Source organism: Labrus mixtus, chromosome 17 (genome assembly GCF_963584025.1).
Source record: "Labrus mixtus chromosome 17, fLabMix1.1, whole genome shotgun sequence".
Classification (NCBI taxonomy): Eukaryota; Metazoa; Chordata; class Actinopteri; order Labriformes; family Labridae; genus Labrus; species Labrus mixtus.
The window spans coordinates 23942189-23968719 of NC_083628.1; the positions used below are offsets into that span (position 1 = coordinate 23942189).

At 41.2% G+C, this 26531-nt stretch overlaps 1 protein-coding gene across 4 annotated transcripts in view; it reads right to left on the minus strand.

The window, feature by feature from the left end:
• The window catches only part of rxraa (retinoid X receptor, alpha a), a 109576-nt gene that overhangs the window by 58874 nt on the left and 24171 nt on the right, over positions 1-26531 (minus strand). For all 4 annotated transcript variants that reach the window (XM_061061866.1, XM_061061864.1, XM_061061863.1 and 1 more), the window contains exon 2: positions 21684-21797. In XM_061061866.1, the coding sequence (XP_060917849.1) occupies positions 21684-21797 (114 nt within the window). The remainder of the gene's footprint in view (positions 1-21683; positions 21798-26531) is intronic.

Genomic DNA, 26531 nt, shown 5'->3' on the forward strand with positions numbered 1-26531 from the left:
GAGAGCCTACGGATGTATGTCTCTTTATCTCTCCCATGGTGCACGCACACTCACGTTTAATTTTTCCCATCCTCCCTCGCTGCTGTCCCTGTTTCCTTCAATTTCTCTCCACATCTTTTCTGCTGCCTCCTCTGCTCATCAGAGGGACTCCCCAGAGGACCATAATAATCCCAGTTCGGAGCAGTGAGTCTTTCATGTCCTGGGAAGACGTGCTGGTGAAAGTGCTTCCAGTTCCCGCTTCTCTCTTCACATACCTGCCTCTCCTTCCCAGCATTGCTGTTTCTCCTCTCTCTCTTTTACTCGCTGTGTTTGTGTTTTTTTCCTTCTCCTTCATTATGGAGCCCATCGGTTCTGGCCTGGGACGTGAGTAACACTGCGAGTTTGTGTTAAGACACAAACAAACACAACACAAACACCGGGGAGTGGATACATCTCCAGGTGTTGGAGCTAAACAGCAGCACAGTCTGCTGCTCCAGTCGTTTGTATGCACGGAGCACCTCTGGAGAGCCCCCGCCAGGAAAGATGCAGAGGAGTGCACGGCAGTGAAAGAAGAGTTACACTGTGACCAACGCATTCAGAATCAGGGGCGCTTCTCAAGGACATTTGAAAAACGTTTAAAAAGAAGAAATGTATTGACCAAGCAGCTTAACCCTGTGCCTACAAGAACCAACCAATGATTTCAAAGTCAACTACATAAGACTTCTAGTTTTCAGCTTATCCAGTTAAAAGTTAAAACAGTTGGGAGTGTCTTTAAATGTTTCAACAGAGAAAATATAAACACCACTGCTCACTCCCCCTGATGCTCAAGCTCATGCTGAAATGTCAGAAGATGTTTAAATGCATAACTTTAAAAAAAAAAAAAAGCTAAATAAATAAAATTTGCATGCCTTCCCTTTTTATAATGTAGTACATTTTCCTACCATAAGACACTATTGAATCTCAGAGGGGAAATTTAGATGGAAAAATCACATAAGAACACACAACGTCTGTTCCTAGATTTCCTAGACTACGATTTTGGTAGACTTGGCATCAGGCCGGAAGAATAAAACAAAAAACATGTCTTATATTAAAGCTAATTTGAGAATTTTGTTGCTAGTTATGAAACTGTCTCAACACTGATGCCTCTATATGACCAACAAAGCAGATCAAGGATTGAAGATTTTTGTAGTTTTTTGAATGCCTGTCAATGCTTTCATAGACGTATTTATCTCAGCATGTTAGCCGGTTAAAAAGGACTTTCACTTTGACTTTTCTTGGTCATCGGGGGACGATACATAATGACAAAAATGTGAAGAGTCATCATAATTGCTTTAAAAAGACTTTGCATAAACTCACGTGATTCCTGATACAGTTTCTTGTACTTGTAGAAAAAGTCAAATCACATGTTAAAATGTTGAAAGACTACATTTCCTGTATAAGAGGCAACATCAACTATTAATACTATTATCATAAAACGTTGCAGCGCATGTTTTCCTAAATTAAAGCTGAACAATCAAACACAGCCAAAACTTTCACACTTTGAAAAGGCAACAGCATGAGTCACATTTCCAGAGTCTCACCCATGAACAATAATCCCTCAGTCCTATCGAAAGGTTTCTTTTCTACACAAAATCTTTTTTCCAGTGATGCAATGGTGCAGTGCACATTTGCAGTGACATTTGTGCTGGGAAAGTCATTTTCTGGAAGGTTTGTTCCCTGGCGATAAAATCCATATTTCTCCTTGCCTGAGCCTCTCATGGCCTGGATGCCCAGGAATTACGTGTTGAGATTGGCTTCACGACAGAGGCCAAATAAAGTGGGTGTTATGATTGGCATGGACAGCCATGCTGGAGAGAAACAGGTGTTGTTCATTGGCTCACACCGATGTGCCCATAGCTCTGGAGGCTTTCGATTGGTGGACACCACCGCTCCAGGAGGAAGCTGCTGATGCCGGGCATGTTTGCGGGCACAGGTTGGCCGAGGTAGAGAGGGGGTAGAGTAAGGGGGTAGAGGGAGGGCGCCAGGGAGAACAGACCACCTGGATCACAGGCCTCAAAGGCTGGACTGACAGAGTCAATCTGAACAACAGTGAACAGAAGACAGCCAGTCTGCTGACTTCCCCTCTCTTGCATTTTCACTGGCAGCTCTCCAACCAACACACGCTGTCCAGCAAGACTTTCAAAAGGAGCTTCAGCTCGGGTTTTTCCACCAAGTTCAGGGGATTTTTTTTTTAACTCTGCCCAGCTGAAAGGGAAAGTAGATGAAAGGGATAAAACCCACAAAGAAAAGAATAGAATGATTATTAGGTTTATAAGGATAATGGTGTGATTAAATGTTAAGTATTGATAAGCACTGCTGGTGAAGAAAACCGGTTGCAAACTTTAAAAGAATAACAAAGAAAACCAAGTGTTCAAGTTCAGAAGCTGAAACAATGTTGAAGGGAAAAAAAGCCCTTCCATGGCTTTCATACTCATGAAGCAATTACAAAACTGGCCACTCTTTCTGAAGGTGTCATTCTAATACAAAGTAGGAAAAATTACAAATAGTTTACCTTTGAAAACATTTATAAACCTTTGTTGTGTTTGACTTATTAATGGACAACAAGTGGATGATGAAGAGTGTTACCAAAAAGCCTGGAGGCTTTAGATGGTATTTATTTTAATGAATGGAATGTGTTTTGTCTTTTCTGAGGACTGCTTGTTCTTGAGTGGAATATGCACTGGGTGTAAAAGCATTTGGTGTAAAAAATCGGCTCCCAAACAATCTGACAAATTTCTGTTAAAATTGAGTCCATGAAGCTAAAAGCAAGTACAGAATTTAAAAAAAAAGTATTGTTATTAGTAGTTAGTATTAGTATTGTTAGTATTGTTTTTTTTAAAAAGACCCCTGATGAGTTAAGCACTTAAGAAAAGATCACTTCAGATGGAAACATGTTGTTTTTTATTTTCCCATTCCAAGAAAACAACATATTCAGGACTCATTTACATATCAAAATGACTTGGTAAGGCGCTTTTTTCTGCAGTGTCGTCAAACAAATACTTATGGGACAATACAGTGTTTGTGTTTGGAAAAGCCCATTAGGAAGCGTGGAAGTGTGAAAGAGTTCAGAGTGTATCCATGCTGTTTATGCTCCACGTGGGCTGTCACACATTAATCAACCCTTTTGCTTCAGTCATCCCCGCCGCCTCCCGACTGAGCCCTTTTACATTACGGAGTGAGGCTGACCTGGGCTGACCCAGACACTCTGCCTAAGTCAAGTCCACGCAGCGGCTTCAGATGTGGAGATACAAGAGTTATTTCTGCACTTGAGTTTTTTTCCTCCTCTATTTTAGAATCATCACCCTCTTGTTCTTGACATTTCCGTCTTTCATGTTTTGATTCAGATTTCTTTTATCTGCCCTTGTGACCCCTGCATCGTCCTCTATGAGGTTGTTTTGCCGTGACTTACACCGGTCCTTAGGGTAAAGAGGGTGTGGGATTTCTCTTTTTTCCCCTTATTGGTTTAAAAGGGCCTAATCGGGAGGAGGAAGAAGAGAAAACATTCAAACATCAACAGAGAAGAATGCTCAGCCAAGTCAGCAAACTAATGGGAGGAGGAGGCCACTGACAGATAACTCACACACAAAGAAACAGCTCCTCATTACCACACACATGCTGAAGTGTTTTATTTGGACTCAAACCCATGTGATAGGCCGAAGCCCAGATTCCTGACTGCCTGTCTCTCTTATGCCGAGAGAGAGAATCTCCTTCCTCCCTGCCATGGGAGTGTCAGAGCGGGCCAACGAGGAGGACAGGACTCCGGCGGTCAAACGTTGCCTCTGGAGATAAGTCATGGATCTTTCACAAACAACACTGGTATCCCACCCACAGAGAAATGATTAACATGCCAATTAGGACCAGGAAGCAGCAGGCCTTGAGGCCTCCCTATTTTTTTTTTTTAAAGCCATAAATAGAATCCAAACAAGCCGTACAGAATCGGTGCCATGCATGAAAGCCCACTGCACACAGGCATGAATGCATATACATAGAGATACCATGAAACGATCAACAGATTCTTCACCCACACAATATACAGATTTAGACTTAACAAACAAACATGCTTTTCCTCTTACCAATATCTGAAATGGACATACAGGGATGATGCAATGCAATAATGCAGTAAATTCCCAGAAAATAAAATCCGACAAAAGTCAAATAGTTTCGTCCTTTATTGATCCCAATGTAATTCCTATTCCGTCTGTCATTTTGTAAGAGAGCCAGTTAATGTCTCACATCTGAGAATTTGAATCCAGTGAATTTTTGGCACTTTTGCAAAAATAAATACTGTAACAATTTATTGCAAATCAGAAGTAAGAAAATGTATAAATTGACTATCTGTTGCACTTTTTTGAATGCCTCTTGAACAAAGTGAAGGATGAAACCCCGGTTTCAAGGAAATCCAAATGGGCTATTTGTTCTTACTTCAGGACATTTTGCAGATGTATCCATAAAAAAAAATTTTTTGCGAAGAATTCACTGAATACACAAGTTATCAGGGTTGTGGAATATGGTAGAGTGGCACACAGAGGCACCATGAAAGGGACAGACACCCTGAGCTCTGAGAGCAAGCGCTGTGTGGCTGGGCCTGACGCTGACTGATAGCTAGCTGTGGATCCTGAGGGGCATCGGGAGTTTAATCACCCATAACCGCAATTACAGACGTACACGTCAGACTCATAAAGCACTGAAACAAGATGAGCGCCTCCCTCCTCTCCTCCCCTCGGCGCACATCAGCCAAATTCCACTAAAGCTCAAGGAGGAGCAAGGGAACTGAAAGCATAAGCTCAGAGAGAGAGCGAGAGAGAGAGAGAGATACCCCAACCAAGTGCAGTGCATAAGGAGCGAATTGTGGCGCATTAATTAGTGCTTTTAATACACTTACGAGCCATAAAACAAGTCATTATGCACTCTCTGTATAGCAGCGTTGCCTTGTTGTCGACGTGAAGAAGTGTGTTGTGCTACTGAAGATATTTGAAGATCTCTAAGAGCCTTGAAATTCAAGATTCAAAGGACTGAATCCCTGTATCAGTGATTGCACAAAAACAAAACATTAACATATCAAATACACAAACCCCCACACACGCGCACTTATGCATCCAATGTGTGGAAGTGCATGTGAGCACACACTCTTAATGATCACATAAAAGCTCATAGTACACCGTAAGACAGGCCTTAGGATGGATTAAGATGCAAGCCTTTATCAGTGGGTTCCCACAATCCCCTGTAGAATATATCATCTCTCCCTTTTTTTCTTCCTCCTCTCTCTCTCTTTCCACTTCCCCTATACCTCAGGGAGAAAGCTGCAGGAGATAGAGAAGGATGGAGGATGGTAGGAAAGGACGAGACATAGTTGAACATGTATGCTAATGAACAGGGCGAGGGCGTGAGGTCAACCCCTTTCACAACTCCAACAAGATCAGCAAACAAGATCCAAAGTCGTCCTTGTGCTCATAATGAGTTGAGCACACAAGTTCATTACGAAGGCTGCGATTAGCACGAGTAAGTAAACAGGACAGACTGTCAGGGGTCGCAAGGTTAAATGGTTGTCATCTGCAGAGGGTCAACACAGCAGTGAAGGAGGCATCACATGATACACAAAGATTAACGCAGCATTCATGTGGTGGCTGAATAATTGGCAAAATGGTTTCCCATCTGGAAAAAGTTCATGTGTGCTCCATTGAAGTCAGTAAAACGACTCAGAATAATTGAAAGATTGGTGTAAAATGTCTGCCAAGTTGACAAACTCGGTCGTAACTATTCTTCGCCTTCTTTAAAAAAAGTGACCAAGATTGGCTCAAAACAAAGCATACATCTTTTTGAAGACTCTCTATTGTTCCCACCTTTTTAAAGCTCATGGACACACCCAAGTCAGAAGAGCTTTCAAACCTGGGAACTCGACCATCTGAGAGGAAGCAGTGCAAGAAAACTTCTCTTTTTAGAGCAATCCATCAATAATAAATACTGAATCTGGTTTTGCACAGAACATGCATTGATATGTCTGACAGCACAATTGGACTGCTATTAAATACAATGTGTACTAAAGTGCTGAAAAAAAGGTTACTTGGAGAAATAAATACAATCAAAGGATGTTTCTGACCCTACGGTTGTCAAATACTGCAGTAGTATGTATGAGCATAGGATCAAGAAGTACAGAAGCTAAAAAAAAAATTGTGGTCATTTTTTAACCAAAAGCTGCCACTGTTTAAATTTCACAAATACAGAAGTGTGCAGGAGTTAAGCAACATTTTTTGATAATGAAAAACAAGAAATGATCCAATATTGGGTGCGTAAGGACTTGTATTTCTGATGCTGTGATAAATCTGTTACTGTGGGGCGCTGGTGGCTCCATGTATGGAGGCTGTCGTCTCAAGCAGGCGGCCCGGGTTCACATCCCACCTGTGGCTTCTTTCCCGCATGTTGTTCCCCACTCTCTCTCCCTGATTTCTGACTATATCCACTGTCCTATCTATCCATTAAAAGGCACAAAAAGCCCAAAAATAAATCTTAAAAGAAAAAAAAATCTGTTACTGTGACAACCCTATTCGAAGCTCAAAAAGTCAACAGACTTTTTTTGACCTTAAAACAGTTGAAAATGGCTGTGAGAATATTTCAGAGTCCAAGCTGACACTCTGAAAATCAATTAGTTACAAAACTCATTGATTCTTTTGACAATGAAAATCAGCAAATCCTCTTATTTGAGAAAGTGAAACCAGAAAATGTCCAATCATCAAAACGAGAAAGCTGAGCATGAAAGTCCTGCTGCTTTCAAATTCTTTCCACAAAGCACAACTCTGAAGATCCATGACCCCAGACATGCATGCCCGGTCTCCTGCCAATAGAGGGCCAATTTACACCTTCTGTCTATGATGTTAAAGTGCGGATTAGTGACAAGCTTCAGAAACAACCTTTGAACTCCAGAGTTGACAAAGGTTAGCTGCGGGTCACGAGATCACCGAAGCAGTTGATTCATGAGACGGTGGCTGAACAACGCAGCCTCTGTCTCCCACACACGTCTCCTTCCATAAATAAGCCCTCCGCCAGGGGCGATGAAACTATATGGACGTGAACATCAGAGGAAAACATCCCTTTTTCCCTCATCGTCCCTACTCACACAGACCTGAGTGTGTTTCCTACACTCCAACATGATCTGCTCCGATTGACTCCTCAGCTGCACAATGATGCGAGATAAAGAGGGTGAGCTGCCCTGTGGGTGAAAGGTCAACCTCTGCTCTGGGCACAGGCCAGAGAACAGTGTGTAAACAAGACAGGCAGAGGGATCAATCAATTAGAACTTTAATGGCTAAATTGGCCAAGTACCTCCATTGGAACATGATTAAAGACTAATCGCATGGAGAAAAGGAGGAAGAGAGACGCAGGATGGAGAAGAAGAAAACAGAGACAGGGAGAAAAGTTAGAGAGGGAAAGGGGAGGGAAGAGGGGAAGACAGGGAGACGGGTTGAGACAGATGTTTCTATACACACATGTTTATGCTCAATTTGAAGTTTGACTTTAAAGAGAAAATAGTTTCTCACACCCACAGGACATTTGTGAAGTAACCACGACCTCTCAACATCTCTTTATGTGCTTTTGGGTTTAAATTAGGGCTTTACTTTTGTAATCATGATTCAATTCTGAATTTCAATGATAAGTTAATTATTAAATTACATTATTTAGCATTTCAAAACATGCATGTTACGTTTATATTTTTGGAGGTTTTTTTTTAAATGAAATTAGTTTCAAAGGTGCAATGGTGTAGTTTTTTTCCATCACGTGGTTACAGGAAGACGCTGCAGTCAATGCTGTGGCATAGCTACAGCGTGACTTAAGGGACAAAATAGCATGCAGTTTAAAAAGAATAATGCAATTGAAACAATGTGAATGGAATAGAATGGCCTGGAGCATGGACAATCTCTCTACCTACAGTAGATTCATGTTGTAAATAAAGGTTTTTTTTATGGTTTGAGCCCAAAAATGTCTTGTCATAAAGTCTTTGGTAAGATGATGCTGGTAACATGTCAGTGCTGACCTTTAGTCTCACACTGGACCGGCCAGGATGAAAGCAGTGCTGTTATTTTTAAAAATATATTGTATTCATTTGTGCACTTTTTTTTTGTGAGCCACTTCCCCAGCACAAAAAAGTGTCCTTGTTGACTTTCCATTGGCACTATTTCAATGGTTTAGCAGAGCAGCCACCATGTAATCACATGTTAGGAGGTCTTAGTCCTTCTGTTCTGTGAGAAGAGACAAATTAATTCATTAAAAAAAGACTAATGCAATCTTAGACGGTCCGTAGCAAAGTTGAATAATCAGATTTAAAAGTCTTTAATTAATTAATTAAGTAATTGAATTTATTATCATGTTACTACCTTTTGAATATTTACACAGGAAGGCAGCTGATATGAATGAGTCAAAATTTTTACTTTGACAACATTTCACAGAATTTTGGCCCGACCTTTGAAACTATTCCATGGAAATTTTACTCAAAGAAAAAATAAAAGGAGTATCTTGCTGATACCCTGATGCCTCATTAGCAGTTGACCAGCCGCCACCATTCTCAGCATAATGAGGGAAAAATCCAAAGGAATATCAAACACTCTCGACTTCTAAGACATGACATTCAGATAACAATACAATAAGCTCTACTATAAGGGTTTGAAAGGAGATAAAAGAGATTCTGTCTTCAAGCATTTTGTGTTAACACGTTTCTTGTCGTGTACGATTGGAGGATTGAATGCTCACACTGACTGAGAGAGTGATTCTAATTTCCCCTCATTTCTTAGACATGCATTCCCCTAAACTTCCCAGCAGCACACAAACAGGAAGGCAGGGCCCTTTGTCTTCCTGGTTCGCTGCGCTGAGGGAGTTGTAATATAGAACATGGAAGTAAACAGGCAGAGGAACTACATGCTCTGTCTTATCCTGTTCACAGGTACAGATCTGATCCTGAATTACACCACTCCAACGACAATCCATTCAAGTCTTAGTGACGGACATTGAAACAAACACAAAAGTACATGTGCCAAACAAATACTATTTTCAAACCTTATTCAGAGTCACAAACACAAGTTTTTCTAACTTAGTTGAAAAATAAATAATCAAAATGAGAATGAAGAACAAAATGAAGATCCTGTAACTGTGTTTTAATCATGAGATCGAACACTATAAAGGCTCGTAGTATGAACATGGACACTTCCACATTACTTAATAAGACGAGGCAGAAGTCACCCACTCGTTCTTCCTCCTCTGACAGAGCTGAAAGGGAGGAAGCCCCTTACATCATTTAGACGCTAAGTGCAGTCTGATGTCCAGCATGAAGCAGAGGACAAAACATCTTAGAGGATTCATTAATATGAGTGTATGGTGGAGAGAAAACATCGGATAGGTTGTTTACATTCACTTCTGTGTAGACCTTTTTTTTTTCTCTTGAAGCCATATCTCCACGTTTAAGAATATTCGCAGACACTATCAAGTATTCTCTGAATAAAGGAGATATTCTTCTCAAAAACAGAACTCTTATCCATGTTGGGAATCCGTCCTCCCCACCCCAGTAAACTCAGCAGAACCTGCCCTGCCAGTAATCTGGATATTACTCTGCTTCCCTGCATGCTCGTGTGTGATTTTTTTTCTTCTTCTCTGGAATCTTTCAATATTTGATATGGCTGAAGCTGTGAAAACTGCCCTGCTGTTCTTAATGTCATCCAGACCAGAAATCCACTGGACGTTCTGTACAATTCCTGCAGCAGTGAGATGTATATCGAGCTCCGCTTTCACTTCTCTCAATTCAGTGACAGTTCATTGCAGGAGGACTTTGAGGAGAGACAGTCATGGAGACGTCATGTGGGCATGCTTGTCCTAATGTCTTACTACCGCTGTGTCTGTCCTGACATCTGTCAAATTCTGTTTTTGGATGTTTGATAGCCAATGGGAGCATGTTTCAGATCTGACAGCCATGTTATCATCCTGGGTACCGTCTCAGACTCTTTTGATGTAACTGACTTTTCTTCTTGCAGAGATTGGTGGATCAAATCTTGCTATGGTAAAATGAAGCCAAACTTCTGACCTCTTGGCATGATCAGCGAACCGCCCAAGCAACTGACCACCGGAGTTCTCTTTTGTGTAGTTTAAAACCTGTTGGCTGGCAAATCCGTTTGACTTCTTTATGAATTTAGTGAATCGATGTATGCTTGTGCCCAAGTGATTTGATTTAAATGATGTGACTCGATTTAGGATATAACTTACAGGACCGACGAGAGTCCATGGCGCTATCGATGAGCTCAAACTATATTGACTTTTGTTGTTTGAAAACTGGGGCACTGGGTACCAGGTTTCGATCTCCATCCATAGATATCACTGAGGCCCAATGCCTGGCCCACAATCCTTTTTTTGCAACTCACGGCCCATTTATTACTCTGCAATCAGAAGTTTCTTCCAGTTTTAACAGCAAAAGAAAGTTTTCAACACTTCATAATAATGTGACTCGACCTTGTTTTGAACAGAAGTCTTCAACTCTGTGAGTGTAAGGTTTTATGAAAATCTAAAGTATCTTGGTTTCTGCTGAAATACAACCCAACTGCTTGTCAACATCCTGGTTACACATTAAGTATCATTCCGAGTGATAACAGATCAATCAGACATTTTTCACAGCCAATAAAGCGGGCCAAAGTCAACTTCTCATCTCTTGTCTTCTGATAGTATCAACATTTTCAATGATAACTCGTGCAGCCTGATAAAGGAAGGCTGTAAAGCTATGCTATAAGGTCTTTTTAACTTACAGCTGGGAGAATAAGGTACCTTTCAGCGTATTATTGACATTATGTAACCTGCAGCGCTGCTATGCTTGGGCATTCATTTTTGCACTCCTACGTACATAATGTTTTGGGTTAGCAAATAATGATTATGCGGACAGGTAGCAGGAGGCAAAATCAACAAATGCCTCATTACCGCATAACATCAAATTACAATCAGTGATAATAGAGTTGTTTGTTATTCCATGAGCTGTAAATGCTCCTTTAACCCCTGTGACCTTTGGAAGGCAGAGGGAAGGCAGACAAACACAGACTTGTTTAATTAATCATAATAATGGAAGTGCTGCATGTGCACCTGTATGCACATCAACAGCAAATGTGTGGAGTTCATGGAGCGTTTTCTGCGTCGCCCTCTCTGCTTGTACACGTCTATTTGGCACTTGATACTGTCTGTCTGTCGCATTTCAATTTGCACGCCCTGCAACCGAGCAAAGCCTGAATAATGGAAGTGGTGTTGCGTTGGTGTCGGGTGAGACGCCGCCGCCGCCACTAAACTAGCCCAGCTGTTGTGTAATCATCAGGCTCATGCACACGTGCCCTGCCTTTGTATCACAATACATGGAGCAGATGGCAGGCAGGGTGTAAATAAACACAAATACATGCTCATAATCATCTTGGGTTACAGGCAGCTGCTTCTGCTCGTGTTGCCTTTTACATTGATGTTCTATAGAGTCACACCCTGATGTACTTAGGAGGGTAAACAAACAAATCACAGCTCAGATGCCAAACACAAATCATATTCTGCAGTTTGAATAATGTTCAGTCACAGCTCTCCCAATCACTCACCTTGGTGGTAATTAAAACTCTATTAAGCACAGCTGGCAGGACGGAGATTAATACAGTACATAAACATTTACAGATACATGCAAACTGCAGAAAAGCATTAGCTCTGTCACAGCTTTTCTTTCATGCATTAAGTGCTTGTCTTGATGCCGTTGTCTCCCTGGGAGAGGAGATCTGTACTTGACGAGCATTAGCAGTAAGGGACTAAATGTTCCCGGGGCCTCGAGATGCTTTCATAATATTTAGCGCAAAACTGTCACGTCAATGATTAACTCCTTCCTGGGCGAGCCTCCTGCTGCCTTAGGAGGAAGCATGTGCAGTAAGGCAGGTGAGACAGACTCATGACATTCATGAACTATTTGAAATAGTTTAAAAATGTGGTGAGCCATAACAAATACATACCCTTTTAACTTTTGTTTCGCACATTGGAAAAAGGTTTAGATGTCTTCAACTTCAACTTAATTGTCCCTAAAGGAAAATTTGTTTTGCAGCCAGGTTAAAAAAAGAAACATATACTGTAGCAACACAGACACATAGACTCAGACAATAGAAACAACAAACGCTGTTCATTTTAAATACATAAAGTATATGAATACTAGAGTTCATCAGGAAACAACAGGAAACTGAGAATGTATAAAAATGTCCATAAAACCCTGATTTAAACCAAAATAATGCTGCCAAAAAATATTCCTCATCATCATTCCTGCTGAGTTTAGTTCTTTTAACATTAAAAAACAACATGTTTATATCTTTCTGTTTCCCCTCACGTTGCCCTTATAGTCACCTCAAAGGTTTGTGAACCAGCAAATCTTATCAGTGACTCTTATCATGAGTCATAAAGGTCCCACCAACTGACCCACAAAGCCAAAACAGCCTGATAAATAACAACTCAAATATCAATGCTGAGCCATCCAGTTCTCACCCTGACTCCCCCCTAAAAGGCTCCTCTGAAATAAGGATGGGGGGGGGGGTTGAGGGTCGTGGAGACAGCAGGAGATTGCAAAGACTTTGAACCACAATCATGATAGTCAATAAGCTCAATGTCAGTGACTGTAATGGTCTTGTGGACATGATGCCCCCTTGGCGTCAGACCCATTGACTACGCAGCTGCATGGGCAGAAATGAAAGGTTAACTTTTCTGCCACAGTTCCCAATACCCGGGTCTCCCTGAGCCAAGAGCCCATGGGTAAGAGAGGGTAAGAGCACGGCAGAGTTTAAGGTTTATTCCAGTTTTTATTTTTTTCCTGGATTTGGGACCATTTCTGTTATATAATCAAATACTTGCCAAGGCACTTGTTGATCAGTGGGATTATCAGGGTACCATAAAAACCCTAGTTAAGATGAGGAAAATTAAGATGATGCTAAAACGCCTTAGTTACCCAAACTATCCATGTGTGTTATAGTTCTGATATAGATTGCACAACTAGTGTTTTGTGCAATAAAGGACATACACAGGAATCTATAGTGTATTGTTTTTTTATTAATCTTGACTTCATTAGTGATGCTGCCTAGTTACAACCACTATGGTGCACAATTAGACTTGAAGACTTCTTCATTGTTGTCCTGTTTGTTTGCTAAAACAGGGGCTAAAGCTTTAGTGTCACTGCTGTGGCCACATGCTGTTCCTCCAGGACCGCCTGCTTCAAGGACCAACACAAAGTCCCAACAAGATATTTCCATTAGCCGCTGCATTACCATCACCCCCACTCTTTCTCATGAAGCAGCTCTTTGAGGAGAAAGCACTGGGGAGTTGAAAACACTTCTCCCCCCCACTTCCACCTCTCACATCCTAGCATGTACAGGTCTGCATTAGCACACTCCAGTGGGCCTGTTGCTGTGCAGGACAGACATGTGACATTGGGAGGTCAGGGGCTGCCTTCGACCACCTTCGCCCTTCGCCCTCCACCCTGCAACCCTTGTTTCTTGTCCTGTGTGGAAATGCAAAGGCGTAGCCTGGGTAGGCTGGGGAGGCAGGTGCCTCGATTCTGACCTTCAGCTTCATGAGATCGGCTTAAACGACATTCGGATCAAGCGCTCGGTTGTGCAGCCTCTTCCTCCCCCATTGCCATGCTGGCTATAATGCCAAGCGTGTCGAATCACTTTAGCATCAAAATACCGACAGCCCCCCCCCCCCCCCCCCCCCCCCCTCCCTGCACACTCCTCTCTCTCCATCCCCAAATATCCCTGTCAGTCTCTCCCTCTCTCCCTCTCCCCCCCTGCCTCTCCTCCTCCAGGGGTGAGACGGATGCACACAGACTGATGATCTGTAGCTGTCGTTGCCCTTCAAATTCCCATCGACGAGGACGGAGTCAACTGACCATAGTGGGGCGAGGAACAGCCAGAGCGGTCGCTGAAGGCATCGTCCTCCCAGTCGTCTCTAAAAGGACACCTGAGTTCTCTTACCACCTACTTAACACATAGGCCAGTAAACAAACATGAAGTGGATTGAGATGGACATGTACAAACTCTCTGTGCATTACGGTGACTCTGATAAGTGGCAGATAAGATAATACAAAGGAAAACAAGTGGGGCTGTAGCCAATTTACAATTAGGTCTGTCCGGTCTAAATTAGCTGTTCAATAATTACATTATTTTTTTGTTTTCAGATGAGCATGACCAAAGCCCAATTTCAACCTATCGTATCTCTCATGTTTCACCTGTCAGGCATTCATTTGATTTTCTTTATAAGCCCATGCTGTCAGCAAACAGTGCAGGCTTATGTCTGCCTTGATCTAAATCATTTTACCAGATAAAGGTTTTCAGAAGCCTAGTTAGCTGACCTGCCAATTTCAAATTTGGATGATTTAGATTTTCTTTCCTTAAAGAATCTTAGTTGAGAGCAAAAAACAAACTTTTTTTATGAAGCAGCTCTTCATAATGGAAAGTTGCATTTTATGTTCATTATTAAACAATAATTATTAATAAGGCTAACGATTTAAGAAGTTATTTTTAAAACTGCACTAGGTTATATAACGATCTGTTATTCTCCCAGACTCCTGGAGGAATTCTGAATGACCCAACATATTGCTACAATTTGAAGCTATTATTTTCTTTTCAGTCTCTTCTCTGTCTTTCTTGCTGCCTTGGTGAAAAGTTTAGCACCTGCAAATATATATCTGTTAATAATCAATTTGTATGAATCTATCATGTTTCCTGCAAAGTGATTACTTTAATCGCAGGTTACACTTTTTACACTAAAAGTTGTAGGAATATTATTCAAATAATATTTGTTGGTGATTCGTTCCCCCAGCCCTGGGTAGTTGAAGAAAGAGAGACAGAGAGAGAAAGAGAGAGAGAGCGCACAAATACTTATGGACAGCGCGGCTGTGAAACCAAACCGACAGAGGTACTTTCAGGCAAGAAGGGAAGTCTTTGTTTATCCTCCAGCAGGTCAATGTTTTTGCACCTCTGCTGATTGGCACCTCATATCCACACTGCAGACACATGTTAGCTTGTGTGTGTTTGTCTGAGATCGGCACAGAATCTGACAGATCTAGCAAAAAGATGAAACATGTATTCGACTGATCAAATTAAAGTTGATTCTGGGGTTTTTCTCAACTGATGACTCAAATAGTCACCTCTGAAGGAATGAAAAGAGAAAATGCAAAACAAAAGAAAGTCTCATGCCATGTAATAATAGCACTGTGACCTAATGTCCAAACTGCAAAAATTACAATTAAAGTAACCTAGGCCAAGAAAAATGTTTATTTGCATTCCTGTGTTGTCTTGTTTTTTGTATAGTTACCAAAGCAGTGTCGGATGTTGCAGGCTGAGCATAACAACCAGGAAACGCATGGTTTGAGAGAAAATAAGACTTGATAAATAAATCATAGAAAATTGGTCTGGCCTTGTCCAAATATCTGCTGCTGTTAGCTGATCCAGATGTTGAACACAAACTTTTTGGACTCTCCATAATTTTTTGTGAGAGAGGAAAAACACAACAGGCACTGTGACCGATTGCGATCCCAAAAATGTCACGTCTTATGTTGAGCTGTTGCTCATCATCATATTCATCTATTACAACGCAAACTGCAGCTTTTGTAATGAGAGTAAATAGATTTTTTTTTTCTCTTCTTTTTGTGATTTGTTCCAGCCTGCGGTGTACTTTTCTGCAGAAGAAGAACACAGTCACCACTGTTTGTTTTCACAGTGGAGTGCAGTGTGTCATGAGCCAACTGTTCTTTTGTGAATGTGGCACACATGTAATTCCCTCAAGTCCCAATGCTCCAATGTTTATCTGTGGCAAGAAGAGGAGAGAGCCCTATAACACTTAGTCACCCTCAGAGATATAAACATAGCACTCAGGATCAGGCTTAAGCAGTCCAGTCTCTCATGTGTCTCGCAGCCACAATCACAACTGAGATATCTGGGTTAGGATGTACATATTCATTTGTATTCATGCCACTCGCTAATTTGTTCATAGATTTCAGTTGCATACCCAACGTGCCTCACTGTGATTAACATACTGTTCTGTGTTAGGCAACAGGGGGCCTGAAGAATGAGATCTTGCTTATTCATGTTTAATTGATTTTAATAAAAAATGCAGGGTTTCATTTTTTTTCCTTTTTTACCCTCTTTCCAGTTGCAAAGGCTCACATACTGCAGAGTAAACCTCACCACGGGTCAGGATCAACTCCGAGGAGAGCTGAAAACTGTGGCAGAGAGAATTTTCACCTCATCTGCGTAAACTGCCTCCAAAGGAATATATTAGCAACGAGCTAAATATAACTTAGGATGCTACAGAAAATGAAAATGACAAATTTTTGTTTTCCTGCTTGAAGTTACACAAAAAGCTTTCTCTTATTTAAAAAAGAACAATGGATACATTTTTATTGTCTCAAGAATTCATTAGGTATTCAATTATTCTGCAATCCAGCTAATTTATATTGAAATGCTGTTTCCATTGCACCGCTATGGTTCAAGTTTAAACTCATAACAAAAGCCTTTGAGAATTTGAGCTCAGTTAAAATTAAAGCTCAGCTCGCAGACCTCAACTCTACCTCCATTACACCGTGGAGATGACAATGACTACATGATAACTGGGATATGAACAATTCCTGTCTGTCCCCTGTGTCCCTGGCTGCCTGCTCGCCTTTGCTCTCCGCTGAGTTTGAGCTGTAACAATGAGATAGCATTTCACTCTGATGGTGCTGCTGGGGGATTAAAGGCTCAGGGAGTTATCAAAGGCTTAGTCGCTCTGATTTCTGGTGACCTGCCGTGGATGGCTGCCGTCACTCTGTGCCAGCATGGAGACCTCCATCTCTGCAGATGCGTCCTAGGAGTTGGTGATGTGGCAGCTGGCCATTAGGAGTCATTTCATGTTGGGGAATCCCATTTGCAGACATGACGGACATCTATTTTTTTGGTTCTCATTAAATAAAAGGACTAGCGAGAACATGAAAAATAATTTAGAATTTTATATAGGAAACAATAAAACCTAATATTAAACAACTCTTGCAATAAATGCTGCTGACCATAAAAGTATATCAGAGTTACGCTGTTCAATACTTGTGAACAGTTGAAGAATTTTCACCAAAGGCCCCTCTTCCCTCTAGCTCTACGATGCGTTTTAGCAGCTTTCAGTTCAATGTTATGGTTTCATCTCCAGCAACTTCACTGTCCTGGTTCAACCCAACAGCATGAATGAACCACTTGAATGCTAGTTTTTCAAGGTCTGTTAAGTATGTATACAAGCAACTGTTTGCAGATACGAATGCATATATAGACTGTATATTGTATTTAAATATCAAATGTAGGCTTTGCAAGAGCTGAAGTAATAAAGTAAACTTTTAAATATTACAAAAGTCTTATTTCTTCATTGCACAAAAAACAGATAAAGCTTTTTGAAGGCACATTGCCACAAAGGTGTTGTTTACAATGACTGAGTCTCTATTCTGTGCTTGGACAGAATAATGACCAGACTTTTGCATACTATCATTGCACCAGGAAGTCTTCTCCTTCAAAGTTATCAGAATAATTTCAGGAAGCAGCATTAGGAGTTTGTTTAGCTTGGAAACTCGTGCTCTTCAAAGCATGATAATTTTAGTATGAAATACAAGGGCCAATTAACTGAACAGTTCTGCAGTTCTTATCCAAGTTATGACAAACCCCAGCCTCTGCCTTTTGTAAACCTCCTTAGCATTAAGAAAAAGCAGATATTAGCTGGTTTCTGCTCAGGATGACTTTGTCTGGATGGACTTTGTGTATTAAAAATAAACCAGTTTGAACGGGGGCCATGGCCCTTAATCAGCAGCTTGGCGTCCTCTGCCCCCTCTGGCTCCTGACCTAACAGGAAGCAGCCGGGGAGAGCGCTGACTCCAGCCAGCCAATTAGAGTGTAGGGAGCACGTAGCATGCTGAGGCTAACGAGCTCCCTCTCTGTGACCCTCCTCACCTCTGCAGGACCCCGCTATGGGAAATAGAAGAAGCTGGGAGACACTTTAACCCCACCCCCAACCCCTATTTCTCTCTCTTTAGCCTTTTTTTGTCTCTCCAGCCCAACCTCTGGTCTCGAACCCTGCTGTGTGACCACAAGGTCTGCAAACACATGCTGCCTTGCTGCAGAGGCCCACCACATGGCTTTTTACTGCCGCACTGATGCTAAAAACACAGAAAAACAATGAGCATGCACACGCACACACACACAAGTATACTCATGCACATACACATTCCTTGCACAGAGCTGGAGCTTTGTCACTTGCACATCCCTGCAGTTTATTCTGGCCCGGTTCTATGTGGAGGGGCAATGGAGCCTCTTTCCAAGTGCTCCAAGTAAATGGGTTCAAAATTAACTAGCAGGCTTTGCAAGGCAGTGAGATAATTCTGAGGCACTGTAATGAAGTGGGACTGTAGAGAACTCTAATGTGGCTTGGCTTGCGGCATAATTGCTTGTTATTTGAACAAAACACAAATAGAGAGTGATGAATTAAAAGCTCAAGGTACATTTGGTGAGTTTATCTCAGCAGGTAGTGAGAAGCTTAAGGCGGCATGGTCAGATCATGATGTTGGGTATCCGGCACTCAACACAGCGACATCTAAAGCTAATAAAATAAAATAAAAAAGGGGGGGGAGCAGTAATAGTAATCTACGTCCTACATCCCCACCCCCTTTTCTCTCCAGGCAGAATTGGTCCTGTCATTTGGACCCTCCAAACACAGACCATATGTGGGGTTCAGCTCTGGCAATCAGACTGCATTGTGAAGCAGGCGGCTGAGTTCATCAGGAAAAAATTAGCCCGCCGCTCTGCAGGCCTCGCTCTCATTGGCCAGTCACGCGGCCCGCTCTGTTTGAGGGCACCCCAGACATTCCTGCGGATAATCTTTTCCATTCCTCTGCTCAGCTCGGTGAGGACAGACCAAATCACAGCACAAGGCCTGCATTGTGAGGGCCTTTTCAAAAAGCCCTGTTTTCAATGCCGTCCCTCTTTTATGCTTTTCTTTCTCTCACCTCATACACCACAAATCCAAAAAGCAAAAACATTTTTCCCATCATGACTTCTTTAAGTCATAAAAAAATTAGTTATTATTGCTTTTTTTTTTTTTTTTTTTTAAATGGTCTTGTGGATAAGTGAAGTCCGGGACACCATGTTTCTCACAGTCCCTTTCTCACAGCCTCTTTTCCAGTAAGAGTTTGTTTTTAAAAAGCCCAAACAATGTAAAACCGCTGTAACCAGAGCCTGGCCACATCAGTGCATGGCCTGGAGTTCAGCAGATCGCTGCTGAATACAGCTCCGCGGGCGAGGCTCACAAGCCTTCCCTGAAACCTCCTGCTTGGTCACCGCTACACGCCCCGAGTCTCCCACAGCAGCTTGTCATTGTGGCCGTAGTGGGGCTGCTGGAACGACAAGATTGGAGGACAATCACACAATCTGGGGACACGGGTAGATTTATAGTAACACATTCCATAATTAGACCCATGATTATTACAGGGTCTATAAACTTTAGACTCCAGAGCGGCTGTCCAATCTCTGCAGCTATGACTTAACAGTTCTTTCCCCTCTTCTAGAAGTACACTCAGGAAGCATTTAACAAACCGCTAAACTGCTTTAACATCTCCCGCTCTGAAACGGCTACAAGAAAATAAACTCAAACTCTCCTTTTCAACACTTTCACTCCTCCTCTCCTTTCCCTTTGACCGTGATTCTGAGGTAGACAAAATAATCCACTGTTCCCCGCATCCGAGTGTGCTCCAGGTCTTAAAATAGCCACAACACAAAGAGGGAAAAACTTTTGACATGCTTCGGCAAGACAACACTTCTAATCCAGATGCTCCTAATATTGTTCAGGAAACAAGTCCACCCTTACTGCAGGCTGTGACAGTAAAAGAATTTCCAATCAATCAAAGACAGCTCGGTAAAATACACATACTGAAAACTGTGCACCTCACAGATCATGCTGAAACTTGCCCTTGACAAAAAAGTATGTGCCTCTGAAAGAGAGGGGAGTGGGTCTCATCTTGTTTCAGTGGAACGGTATGAAAATTTGTACTTTGCAAAAAGTTGTTTTTAGTTTTAAGAGAGAAGAAAAACATTTAAACTATTTCTCAGAAACACATTAAATGAGTTATTTCTTTAGAGATATCAGAGTACAGGGTCAGTGTCCTGTGTTGAATTCTCATTTTCCAGCAACAGAATAGTTCACAAAACGAGCCAACAGCGCTAATATAAACTGTTATTACTTCTCTCAAGGTTGTTAAGGACAACCATGTTTCTGATTCTACACAACTTCACTATTAAAAAAGAACAAATAAGACATCTTTTGTCAGACAACTTTGAAAGACTTAAATTATAGAGCCTCAAGGCAGTTTAGATACGGACGACAAAGAAAAAAAACACAAGCACTGATGCTGTTTTTTTAATCATCAAATATGTGATGATCTATCCCTTAGATTGAAAGGATTTTATCATTTTCAGCTTTATCTACAACTTGTGATAATTTGGTTTTGTTACCCTGAAGACAACAGCAAATCTTTAAAGAAAAAAGGCCATTGAATTATTGCTACAAGTACCTTTTTAAATCAATTGAACCATCAGACTGTCCAAATTCCACTTATGCAGCCGAGCACTTCAGTAGTAGTTTAGAAATAATTCAATCAAGGAACTCAGAACAGAGTCTGGTTTACCTGTAGTGGTGTGCAAAATGCAATAGAGAGGCTTTAACCCTGAGCTAATTCAAAATGAGACAAAGAGGTAAAGCACTTGGTAACTACCACACAATGTTTTTGTTCTTTTGCAATTCATTGCTTTATATAAGGGCTTCAGGGTGTATTCATAAATAAATATAAAGCTGTGCTCAAACATGTGTTTATAGTCATAACACTGAAGATTAAACGTAGCCTTAAAGTAATTAGAGGTCAAGGTCAAGGTTAGGAGTCATAAACTGTCCAACTGTGAAATCAAACAGCTGCTCTCATAGAGCGGTTCATATGTTTATGTGACTTTGTCTTGCTGAACGAGTCACTCTTCCTTACATAAGCACAAGCTGGTGGCAGCACTGACACTGCAGCAGGAGCGATTCTTCAGGATAAAGTGATAAATGTATCAGTATAAACCACATGTTCTGCACGGATCTACCCCCTCTTCACTGGCCACACACCAGGCAGTTTACTGCAGAACATCCCCCAATGTAAGAGCATGGCTTTCAAAGGGGGCTCAGTCTTAGAGGTCCAAATTGTCAATCACTGCAGAGACATCATTAAGCATTAAGCATTGCCCTGTTTTATGTCTCCGACCAAAAGAGTTGAGTTGATGAGGGATGTGTGTTGAAACAGGCAATAAAATGAATGATCAAAGAAAATGTCAGAAATATTTCACTTGATTGAATCTCAAAAGTGAAACTATGTTACTACATCGTGGTCTCTGAAGACTATCATTTGGATTTGTCTTTGATGTCTTGTAAGCTGATCAAAATCAATCAGATGATATCGCATATGTGCAAATCCAGTTGTGACAACACCAGAGCACACAAAGCGCTTTGCCCCTTGAGATATTTGGCACACTTCCTAGGGGGGGGGGGGGGGCTGGACCCCAGGTGGGAAAGTAATGGATTAGAAGGTACATTGTTTACATAGTGAAAGTTACCTGAGGAAATGCGACGCTGATGGAGAGGACACATGCCACTGAAACAGGAACAAGCCTCTCCTGAGCGACCTCGCTGCATTGGAGGGGCCAACGAGCACTGGGGCTTCAAGAACCCTGTAATAAAAGAAAGAGAAAACAATAAGACACAGAAAGATAAGATGAACAAGAAATGGAAAAGACTTCCCGGAGATGAGATACAGAACTCTTTCCGAGCATACAACATGGTATAAAGGCCAAGTCAAGCTGAAAAAGGCAAATGCCAAAATTCAGAGTTTGCCTTTAGGGGTTTTTGTTTGAGGCTCATTGGGTAAACGGGGTAAAAAATCTATATCTTCCTGCAAGCACCGTGCCACCATGAGACCCTGTTAACCTGTCACATTTACAGCTCTGTGGACTGATGGCCCTAACTCTAACCTCCTCACCGGCACCACCTTCCCGGCTCACTGCCCATGTCAGCTTGGTGGCTGCACCCAGAGGCAAGGGCTTCAGGAAGTAGACAGGTCCTGCATGATACTTGGTAAAGCTGGCCATGGAGGAGAGCAAAATCTGGTCAGAAACAGGGCCCACGTTACCACTCCATGCAGGCAAAATGCCAGACTGGGCCGAGGTGCCTTGAGGCGCAGGACGAGGCCGCCTTACTGTCTGTCTCTGAGGTCAAGGAGGTCATTTTCAATAGGGAAGTCATTATCCAGCACAATGAAGCAACTGAGAAACCCCCCTTTGGACCAGCATTCAACCGTCACTGACATTCTCCAGCAATGAGGAAGAACATCAAATCAAACTTCAGTTCATATATTATATTATATATTATATATTATATTTTACGTAGAAGAGCACTTTAGAGTTCAAATGTGGAGAGGGTAAAAAATAAGTGAATTAAAAAGAAAGTTTAAACCCAAAAAAAAAAAGCTTTCAAATGTATGCAGAACTCTGACCCAGACTAACCCTGCCACTATTATTTCCCTAAAAACCGTAGACTTCCCGAAGAATTTGAGTGACATTTCATTTCATGATTGACACTGTGGCTTCAGAGAAGAAACTTCTGTGTGAACTTTACTTTTGTCTGCTTAAAGGAGGATTCTCTGTGCCTTCATCGACTTGGTAGCTCATGTGGATCACATTGGCATCGGCAGATCATTGCAAATCCAAACTTTATTCATTCCTCATGAGGACCTTTAGATTTCCGGAAAACATCAAGAAAAGCAGCCGCAGGAACCTCCCCCTCCCCCTCCTCGCTGTGTTCTGAGCCCAATAAAGCCCCTTTATTGCCACCATGAAAAACATGTCACTCCGGATGAGCTCAGAAAATGACATTTAAAACAGGCGAAGGGATATTGAATTAGTTCCCCATGATAAGCTGTCTGGGATGCTGATATGTTCTGCTTATAACAGTGTGCAAGCACAGTGTGTGCGTGTGGATGTGAGAGTAGGGAAAGTTTCATGTCCGTTTTTCCAAGGTTTGATTACTGGCGAGGACTGGCGAGGCAAATCAAGTCTGCACCAGAAAAAAAAAAGACAGACAGATAGACGGACTGATAGCTTCCTCAATATCAAGAATTAAATTAAACAGACAAGGAGGACATTTTGACTCACTCATTAAACTAGGAGTAAACATGTTTATTCCTTATACCATTTATTTAAGTGTGTGCTTTGAAGGATTAAGCTATTATAGCAATCAGATGTTTCAAAATGTCAATTGACTGAACTTGAGTCAAGACTGTGTCTGAGAGAATAAGTGGTATATTTGTTGTCAATCTAACAGCATTAGTCCACCCTAAATGCAAATAAAATACATGCTTTTCCACTTAGCTTTGGAGCAAGCAATCAACTGAAATCATTACAGTATCATTTCCAAATGATGACGATATTTGTCCTAGATATCTGTCTAACACAAGCATTCAAAAGACATGTTGATTATATTGATGATTTTTATATATACTGTATATATATATATGCTTCCTCCCAGGATTAAGTCATTTAGAATCCTGAATGTAGTCCAAGTATTTTCAATTAACCGGTATACGAAAAAATGGACAAAAATAAACTCATTCTGTCTACAACAAACATGAGAGATGACGTATCATATTTGACTGTAATGTACATTATATACGCCAATTTAATATTCAATCTCTCAAAGCAGAGAGAATTTAAAAAGTTTTAAAAAACAGTGTGCTATCGATTTAGTTTCACTGTGAATATTTTTTCTACTAAAGTTCATATTCCAACTTGAGTAAGTTTGAGCAAGAGTTTAGGCTGGACGGGTAAAATGCATGCATTTTTTGGAACATGTCTTGGAAGAATCTTGTAAAATTTTGATGCAAAAAAAAGTCCCACTCAGTCTGTCTACAATCCAGAACATTCCTGATTGTATAAGGAGGTTATAGGCCAAACAATGACACATGCTATAGAGCTCCGAGCTATGTCACTGAACATTAAGGCAGGAACATATGAGCCCTGCCTCCAGGACAAGTTTTACTTTTCCAAAATCAGGAGTAAACTAAGCAGACAGCAGCTGCTCAATACTGCAAGCTATCCAATATAGAATAATGTTCCCATGGGACAGAGTAATGCAACAGTTTGGTGTTCAAACACTAGAGATCCAAGACCGAGCTAGAAAAGGAACATATAAGCATGTCTAGGAACAAGAAGCTTTATCCTTTGATATTTTCAATAAAATACAAACAGATCTCAATATGACACCAAACTTTCAAGAAATCCAACACAATCAACTGAATCAGCGAACATTCAATAGTTTGACATTGGTTAAAACATTTGAGAAACTTGGGATCTGAGGCCTTGAACTTGTCTTTTTCCTGTTGGCATCATGAGTCATTTTGAGTGAAGGACTTTACTTTTCATGCCTTGATGTAAATGATGAAAGAGGCAATAACTCGGCCGTGTATCTGCAGGTTCAGGATCTGTCATAACTGATAAGGATGGTGCATGTCCTGTCATTAAAACTCCTCCTTCAGACTTCATCAATATGTCCTTGCCCCTACACTTTAGCAGGACCTTGATTACAGAAATGTTTGATCTTGAGCTTCACTTCTAAGCAGCATGGATCTCATTGGCTTCAATAACTGTACAATCCAATCTTCGGGGGACAGGCTCAAATATTCCCCCCACCAGCAGGCCAATCAACTTCATCCTAACAAATGATCATGGAGGATCAGAGCAATGTAAACACGCTGGGAAATCGCATCCAGCATTTACAACCTTGTGCTAATGAAGGCAAGCCTTTGAGACGGTCCACTAATGAAAGAAGGGTTTTTATTGATATAAGGCTAATAAAAGTGAAGCCTAATGACAAGGCTCTAATGAAACAAAGGTGTGTAAATTTGCCATTATGACAAAACTCACTGATAAGAGGGCACAGCTGAAGTATTTTCATTAACAGACGATTCTCATTTATCACAGATACATCAGTGAAAGTGCTTCCAGACTTTACAAGATCCCACAAACTGCAGTCTTTTGAATTAAATACATTCAATCTTTTATGAGAGTTTAAGGGATTGCAGCCGAGCTCTTTTTTAACGATTGTTTCGTGTCCCAAGTTGCCAGGGTGATCAGGCCCAAGGTCAAAGTTCACTGGGCCCTTAATGCATCTCCCAGGTGCAATAAAAAAAGCCACACACAAAAAAAGGAGTCTTTCCCACATGGGATTCTTGGGGATTTGGTTCTGGTAGAGGATGCAAAGGGACAGGCGATCAATCGCTATGGTAACTGATGTGAATATCTTCACCTTCAGCAGTGTTGTTCTGCAGTGCTCCACATGAGGAGATGGAAACTTGAGTAAGAATGTCCAACCAACTATCACAAACGTACTAACATCCATCCCAAAAGCCTTTTGTTTTTGTCCTTGAGATATCCATTACAGTGCATATCCTGTGTCACCAATATGCCATTGCTTTTGTTTTTTTTGGTTAGACACTACAATTCTATATGAGGTCCAAAACAGATATGACATTTTGAAAAATATTTAGCAAGTAAGTTCATAGATTAACTAGTAAAATCAAAAGCAAAACAACCCTGCATTTTCTGATCAGTATGTGTCTGACATTTCAAAGACCAGACTTGGTATAGTTAATTGTCCATGCAGTCCTACCATTACATCAGGGGTTTGTGTTTTATGCAATTTTTCCTATCAGTCAAATTCATCAAGTATGACCCTTACACTAACAATTGCCAATCTTCCAAAGCAAATGAGCGCTAAGCAATTCTACATTTTCCTCACTTGAGTAAACCCCTTATGAGGAGCTAAAGACACTTTGATGCCCATCAGCTGATAATCAAACACTTCTCTTATGAACATTGAATCCTCATATCTGCTTCATCAGCAAACTGCCCCCGCCCCCCCGCATGATATCCATTTTGAAGAAAATAAAGCCATATTTAAACGTGCCTCTAAGCTCTTATTTATCTCAACCAGAACCAAACCTGAGAAGATCTATCACAACAACAAAGGAAATCTCATGAAGATTACTGGAGGCAATGCCTGCATGTGGATCAAACTATTATACCTGAGAGAAGAATAGCTTTGATGTATGCATGTTAATCCTTTCGTTGTTGATTTTACATCTTTCTCTGCTTTACTGGATTGATTACACACCTACTTTTAGTTTTAAAAAGCTACCCTTTGGATTTAGATTCCACCTAAAGTTAGACCTAATTTCTAAGACTTTGTGGGTTCCTCAGTTAGTCACTGAACAGGTCAATGGGAGAAGGGCCAGAGCATGACCCATCAGATGAAAAAGGACTTAAGCTTCCAAAGGTTTTTCAGGCCCTTGTATGTTGCATCATTTATGTTTCGGTATATTGTGTCAAATGTAGAATAGAATGCCTTTTGTA